General features: G+C 32.8%; 1 protein-coding gene across 1 annotated transcript; it reads left to right on the forward strand.

Annotated features, from left to right (window-relative positions):
* Positions 1 to 5,899: 5,899 nt before the first annotated feature.
* LOC145957363 (FBD-associated F-box protein At5g56370-like) lies at positions 5,900 to 6,982 on the forward strand. Its single transcript, XM_083073605.1, has 2 exons — positions 5,900 to 6,086; positions 6,735 to 6,982. Exons 1-2 carry the CDS (start codon positions 5,900 to 5,902, stop codon positions 6,980 to 6,982), a joined length of 435 nt encoding a protein of 144 aa, XP_082929731.1.
* Positions 6,983 to 8,248: the final 1,266 nt, after the last annotated feature.

The raw sequence follows: 8,248 nt of genomic DNA on the forward strand, positions 1-8,248 counted from the left end.
GAAAGACATAGTTGAATTTGTGAGTTCCTGTTTAGTGTGTCAGAAGGCTAAGATAGAACATCAGAAACCTTCAGGACTACTTTAGCCTTTGAGTATACCCGAGTGGAAGTGGGATAGCATTTTTATGGACTTTGTAGTTGCTTTGCCTAGGACTATGAGAGGGCATGATTCCATTTGGGTTTTAGTTGATAGATTGACTAAGAGCGCACATTTCTTACCTATTAACATTAGGTATTCTCTAGAGAGATTGGCTAGACTGTATATTGATGAGATTGTGAGATTGCATGGTATACCATCTAGCATAGTGTCAGACAAAGACCCTAGATTCACCTCTAGGTTTTGGGAGAGCCTACAACGAGCTTTAGGGACCCAACTTAGACTTAGTTCAGCTTATCACCCTCAAACTGACGGTCAGACTGAGAAGACTATTCAATCCTTAGAGGATTTTCTTAGAGCTTGTGTGTTGGACCAAGGAGGTAGTTGGGATAGTCTTTTACCTTTAATAGATTTTACCTATAATAATAGTTACCACTCTAGTATAGGTATGACACCTTATGAAGCCTTGTATGGTAGGAGGTGTAGGACTCCTTTATGTTGGTGTGAGCCGGGTGATAATGTTATCTTAGGACTTGAGATTGTGCAACAAAACACCGATAAGGTTAGTATGATACAAGAGAGGATGAGAGCAGCTCGGAGTAGACAGAAAAGTTATGCTGACAGGAAGAGGAAGGACTTGGAATTTCAAGAAGGTGACCATGTGTTCTTGAAAGTCACTCCGTGGACTGGGGTTGGTAGGGCATTAAAATCCAGAAAACTTACTCCTTGATTTATTGGTCCTTTCCAAATTCTAAAAAGAGTCGGTAGCATTGCCTACCAAATTACTTTGCCTCCTAATCTGTCAAATCTTCATGATGTTTTTCACATCTCCCAACTTCGGAAATACATCCATGATCCTTCGCATGTGATCGAGTCAGATCATCTTGAGGTTAAGGAGAACCTGACAATGGAAACTACTTCGGTGAGAGTCGAGGATCGAATGATGAAGCAACTTAGAGGTAAGGAAATTCCTTTGGTGAAAGTAATTTGGGGAGGAGCTACACCTGAAAGTGCTACTTGGGAGTTATAGGAGAAGATGAAAACGTCATATTTGTTTTTATTTACTTCAGGTAATTTCGGGGACGAAATTTCTAAAAGGAGGGGAGAATTGTAACACCAATTTAGTAATTTTTCATAAATTTACAGGGGTGGTTTAGTAGCCCAGAACGGATCGTTCCCAAATTGGAACGGTCCATTCCAGTCTACTGAAATAAGGGTAATTTAGTATCCCATAGAACGGGTCGTTCCAAACTACTAAAAATGTCTATAACCCTAGTTGGGAACAGGTCATTCCAAATATGGCCATTATGGGTTAGATGCAACCCCAGAACGGGTCGTTCTAGTTTGAGAACGGGCCGTTCTGGTTTGAGAACGGACCGTTCTGGATGTGAATTTTACACATAACGTAAGAGTCCAGGACAGACCGTTCTAGATTTGAAATAGGTCGTTCCGGTGACTCTTGATGCCTACAAATAAAGTGGTCTAGCACTCTCCAAAAGCACATTTTTCACTTTTGACTTCTTTTCTTCTACATTCTCTTCTTTTCTTCTACACTCTAAAGACCGGGGGGGAACCCAGTAGAGGAGACCAACCAGATCCTACTTAGTTTCAACTACTACTTATCGAGTTACGGGAGAAAAAGGGATTATTTGTATGTAAAGTTACATGAGGGGATTGGGTAGAGGAAGAATCCCGTAAGATTATGGGTAATTTTATAATTATTTCTGTTTGAGGAATTGATAATTCCATTAGATTTTGCATGTATTGAGAATTAGAAATATATATTTAATTTGTAAAAATGATGATCTGGGAGAGAGAACGAAATTGTAGAAAAGTGTCTGTGAGTTAGGTTTTGAAAAAATTGGGGGTTTTACTATTTGGGTTTAGATTCTATTAAATTGGTGATTTAATATGGTTTTATATTAATTTATAAATATTATTATTACATTATTTGGTAAAATTGATGATCTAGATTTGGATTCATGGTGAATTGCTTGAGGGGTATGTGAACCACTATTTTGTGTGAGTTTTGTGTATGTGTTGTAAAATTGAGTTGTGAATGTGATTGTGGTTCCTCACACTTGTGACCAGGGGTGGCACGACCTTGGGCAAGAGATGCTATAGGCGTGACCTTGGCATAGTATGGGATGGGTGATTCCTCATGCTTATGTCGGGGGTGGCACGACCTTGGGCAAGAGATGTTATAGGCGTGACCTTGGCATAGGGTGGCATGTGTGAGGCAATTAATACTTATGTCGGGGTGGCATGAACTCGGGCAAAAAATGCTACAGGCGTGACTTTGGCATGGTATGGGATGGGGATTCCTCATGCTTATGTCAGGGGTGGCACGACCTTGGGCAGGAAATGTTACAGGCATGACCTTGTCATAATGTTAATTGCAAGATTTGTGATGGATTGGTGTGATTGTGAAATTGTGATGTGAAGTTGATGCATGATTGATAGAATTATGATATGTAGAAATGATTGTAAATATTTTATTATGTAATGAGTTATGATGAGATTACATTGTGATGTGTTTGTATGTGCTTTACATATAGATATTTTCTTTTCTCACTGTATAATTTGTGGATGTTTTAGGTGAGGAAGATCCGGCTTTGAGTGACATCTAGAATGTCAACAATTGAATTTGGGTGTGCTCTTGTATTGTGACTTCGAGGCAGAGGATTCTAGGATATAAATTTTTTATATGTATTTGGAGTTGTACCTTTTCTTTTGAAAACAATTTGTAAACTCTTAAGTTTTAGTTTCTAAATTTTATTTTCAATTGTTTTGGATATTGAAGAACAATTATGAAGGTTTTATGTGAACCTTTTTACCAACGCTGAAAATTTTATTCTTTAGTTTATTTACATTGTTACAAATATATATGTGTTGGGGTAGTAAGGGTGTCACATATGTTTAGGAACCCTGATACCAAAATGATAGTTGGGTATCATGTATATATGGATGCTTCTTGTATGTGAATAAAATGGAATACTTCCATAATTCATTACTTGACCCTACCAAACCAACAACACAAAAAAATAGCCTTTCTTTTTTGAGTCATAACAACACATGTTTGGCTTAAAAGTTGTTATAAACTCAGAAATGGTTTCTCGAATGTTGTCACTTAAACTAGGAAGATTAAGTACTAATATCAGCAATAGAACAACTTACATGTTGGCTTACCACGACATTTCTAAAAGTAAGAGTGTCAAAATGGGTCAACCTAGCGCATTTAGGTCTGGCCTGCCATTGGCCCACCAAAAATGGATTGGGTCGAGCCGACCCATCATTGGCTCTCCAAAAATGAGTCGACAAAATTGACCTACCAAACGAAAATGGGTTGGACACCTTGGTCTGTCCTGCCTAATGGCGTGTTGCTGGCCCACCAAAAAAATAAAAACAAAAAAGGGAATAAAGGAAAAAAGAAAAGAAAAAAAGAGAAAAAAAAAGGTGCATATTTATTTTTAGTTGCTCTTCCAACATATTTTTTCTCAATATCTAAAGAACTTACATAAATCAGTGCACTTAAATAATAAAAAAAATTACTTTTCTCAATGACATCAAATGCGTTGACATAGGAAAACACATTTTTCCAATGACATGAGATGCGTTGGCATAAGAAAACACCTTTTTTCTAGTGACTGTCAACATTAACATCATAATAGAGTACTTTTCTCAACAACATCAAATGCATTACCTAGTGAGGGTTATTGTTGTTGATAGAGCCGTCAAAGTGGGCTGGGGCCCGTGGGCGAACCCGGCCCACCTTGAAAATGGGTCAGGCCAGGCAAAAAAAATTAAAGTTTTATAGTAGGTGGGTATATCTCAACCCGGCCCACTTTGACCCTGCCCGCCCGGGCTGAACCCGTGGTGGGCTATCCAACCCACCAATTTTTTTTTTTGTAATAAAAATTTAAGTATGATTTGTAGTTAATTTTGTATGATGGGATATTGAAAATTTTTATTTTAGACTTTTATCATGATTTGTATTTCATTTTGTATGATAAATTATGACTTATGACTATTAATGATGCTAATTTTATGACTATTATGTTAATTTATAATTAATTTAAAAGTTTGAATTTTATTGATAATTTTTTTAAAATTTTTGGTGGGCTGGTGGGCTGGCCCGTATAATCCACCAACCCATGGTGGACGGGGCCGGACCAAATTTTTTTTAAGAAAATTAAAAATGGGTCAGGTTAGATTGGCTCGTTTTTAAAGTGGGTCAAGATGAGTCGGCCCACATAGACTGAGCTGACCTGCTTTAACAACTCTAGTTGTTAGCATAAAAGAATGCATTTTCCAATGATACACATAGTTTTCACAATAATATTGATCTAGTGGATAAAAAGAAAAACTTATAGTAACAAAAATCAAATCTCGTTGCTAAATATCTATATTTGACAACAACTCATATTTCGTTAGCAAAAGTCACAACTATTAACTTTTTCTCTTGTAGTGAGATACTTTACACTATGGAAAATGCACTATGAATAAGATATTAATATTAAAAACAAATGTAACAATCTAACAAGTACATGTAGAATATTAAACTTCATTGAATATATATTTAATATTATATTGCAACTAAATTTAATGAAACAATATTTTAACTTTTTAAGATTGGATTGAATTGAATCTGTATAATTTAAACAATGATGATTAATGTGGACCACCGAGTAATATAGTTTATAATGGACAACTAATTTCTTACTAAAAGAATTATTAATAAAATATTAAATGATGGTGGAGGTGAATTACCTAAAACTTTTTACATTAGTTTTTAGCATTTTAAATTATTTTATACATTATCCAATTTACCACTAGCACATGTACCACTTGGACATAATATTAATTTACCCCATGGCAATTGTGGTGGCATGAAGCACCATCTTTACTCTTCTTACTTATCTTACCTATTTCTTTTTCTTGTTATTTTATTTTCTCTTCAATTCACTTATCTCTTTCTCATTATAACTAGTTGGTTGACTTTATTGTAGCATCAAACAACATTGTTGCCATTAACATGGCTTTTCCTATACGCTACTCACACTTCCATTTTGCCTTACCCGTGAATCTCTTTCTCGAACCTTTTTCTATCCAGGCACATTTTGTAACTTCAAAAATAAAAAAAGATTACATATGCAAATAATGTAACTGGTAACAACTTGCTGCATCCAGTTAAAATTAATGTTCCATCATAAATTAGTTCACTCGAGAATCCTCATATAATAATTACTCATTAAATGGTTCACCTAAGAATCCGTCCATAAGAACAATCATTTCATTCTATCTTTCTAAATAAAATGATACTACAAGAAATGTTACATATAGTGATATACAAAAAGTGTTACTATAAGTACAATATATGTAGGTATATGTCTATTTAACATATAATTACACACAATTTTAGTGTTGATTTTGAATGAGATTTAACAACATATTTTATGTGTCACTATAGTCTATACCCACACTTTTTAATAATATACCAACATATATTATAATTATTATGTGAGTACAAATAATTTTTAATAACATGTATAGTGTCACTATAGAATGTATGTCAATATATGACAATTTTCTTGTAGTGTAACTATTTATCTCAATCTCAAAATGCAAATGGAGGATACGATCAGTACCTTACCTGACAACATCTTGTGCCACATTCTCTCCTTTCTCCCAATTATTGGTTTGCAAAACTTTCATAGTTTTCAAGTTGTGTCAAGTTAGCGTGGACATTCTTAATTCTATTGACTTGCCTATGCTCAAAACACTGCATTTGGATTTTGTTACGATGAAAGGGATTGGGTATGTCGCAAGGATTCTTCATAGAAGTCCTATTTTAGAGGAATTGCAAACCAATCATGTCTATTTTGATTACAATGTTGTGCAGTATCAGAGGGCATATTGGCAAAAACTTTGGATTTCAAGTTCCTCTCTCGAGGCAGTGTCTAATGTGCAGTCTTTGCAATTATTCAGAGGTATGAAAGAAAAATTGACAAATTTGCTTAATTTTTTTTATAAATTAATTTTATTTTTAGAGAAATTAATGAATAATAAATCCCTCCTTATTGTCAGTAAATAAAAATATTATTAACACACTCTTTACTACTTTTTTTTTGTTAATACTTTTTTTACCATTAGTTGAAAATTACAAAATTAAGCAAACCCTATCATTAAATATAAAGAGACTCGTTAAATGAGATATCAATCATAAAAAAAGTTGTTATTAGCATTCTCCTTTTAGTGACCACTAGGGTTAGTTTAGTGGTTGGGTGGAGAGAGATTGGGATAGTTATAAGCATGAAGACCTAGATTCAATCTTCATTTGCGTCTATCTTTGTAATTTTTCCTATCTTTACCAAAAAAAAAAAAAAAAGCCATTCTCCTTTTAGAAAAATGTCATCAATATTTTCATGATTTGTCTTAAACTCTCGCATGCAGTTGAACCATCCAGATGTTTCCTTAGCTGAATCATCTAGAGCAAAAATTTCAGAGATATGTTAACTGGGATATGTTGCTTGAATTACTTGAGCATTGCCCCAAGCTTCAAACTTTGGTGCTTAATATACCTCTGGTGCACAATAAGCCTTTGGTACCTATTTTACCCAATTTTTGGGCTTGCCCAGAGTTTGATCCCAGATATGTTCCTGAATGCATTTCTTCAAAGCTTAGGAAGTGCACTATTATGAATTATAAAGGCATGAAGTGTGAGATGCAATTTGCAAAATATATAATGCATTTTTCAAGAGCTTTACAAATCATGACAATCCATCATTACTCAGATTATTCAGATACGCAGGACAAACTTGAAATACAACAAGAATTGGCCAAGTTTCCCAAAAGCTCTGCAACTTGCAAACTTTTGTTTCAATGATATCTCAAAGGGTGTTACGTAGGTTTAAATTGTTCTTGAATGTTTACATTTTCAATTGGCTTCTGCATATGATGCAACTCTGTTATGGTTATTAACTTATGATATAGTATTTTATGTTATGAACTTATGATAACAGTTGTTAAATGGATATTTGGTTTCTCACATTTATTTGTATGTGTGTATAATATAGGATAACTCATTTGGTGGTGTCTATTTTGCATTTCATATGCTTGATTTTGTATTTGACTTTCACCTGCATGTTCTTGTTAGGACTAAATTTAAAGCTCTTAACTTTGATTATGCTTCAGTAACGCATAGCCACTAAAACTAATCTTAATAGAAACAATTTAGAATGGCTTGTTAATTTTTTTTTCCCTAGCTCAGCTTACCCTTTTCGTGTTGCTTCAAAGTTTGTGTTAGTATTCAATGAATGGGAGGAATCCTTGATTTACAAAACTTAGTAGTACGAGGTTATTTTCACTTTTTTATTATATTTTGATCATATTACTTATTAATAGGAGTATTTGAGATATAATTTGATTCAATTTTTATCTTAAAAATTATCCGAAACAAACATGAAAATTTAGTACGATATGATTTGATTCGGTTCAAATGCTTTATAAAATTCGAACCAAAGCAAACTAACTTTTTGTGATTTGATTTGGTTTGACTTTTGTAGTATTTTCAATTTATTATTTAAAAATTAATTTAAGATATATAATATTATTTTATTTGCTCTAGAACCATGTGCCAAAAATAAAAAATACTTAAAGTATACAAATGAAAATTTTCAATCACTTAATGTATTTACATCTAATACTTATCTTATTATTTTAGTGAAAATATTTATATAATATAATTTTAGTTATGATATTAAATATTTTCTTTCTTATATATAATTTCGCACTTAAAATAAAATTATATCTAAATCTTATAATTAATTAATAATTTTTTAGTCTTAGACTTAGTTTAGTAAGTTATAATTTTATAAAATATTTTCTAAACAAAATATATTAAAACGTACATTTAGAGGAATAAAACTTTGTAATAGCTTACAATTTAATAAATTACATTTTTATAAATAAAATAAAATAAAATAAAATAACTTCTATATTATATGTTAATTTTGTATACCTACATTATCTATTTGAAAAAATTACATTTTGATTTGGTTTAATTTGAGATGATTTCACATTCGAGCCCAAAAATCAAATCAAACCGAACTGCATAATTTAAGGAAAAAAATAAAATAAAATCATGAGTTTG

Source organism: Cajanus cajan, chromosome 4 (assembly GCF_000230855.2).
Source record: "Cajanus cajan strain Asha chromosome 4, NIPB_CcT2T_4, whole genome shotgun sequence".
Lineage (NCBI taxonomy): Eukaryota > Viridiplantae > Streptophyta > Magnoliopsida > Fabales > Fabaceae > Cajanus > Cajanus cajan.

Bases quoted from the DNA above. Each gene is read 5' to 3' on its own strand.
- LOC145957363 (XM_083073605.1), top strand. From the start codon at position 5,900: ATGAAAGGGATTGGGTATGTCGCAAGGATTCTTCATAGAAGTCCTATT. The intron at 6,087-6,734 runs GTATGAAAGAAA...GGGCTTGCCCAG, and splicing joins GTCTTTGCAATTATTCAGAG to AGTTTGATCCCAGATATGTT.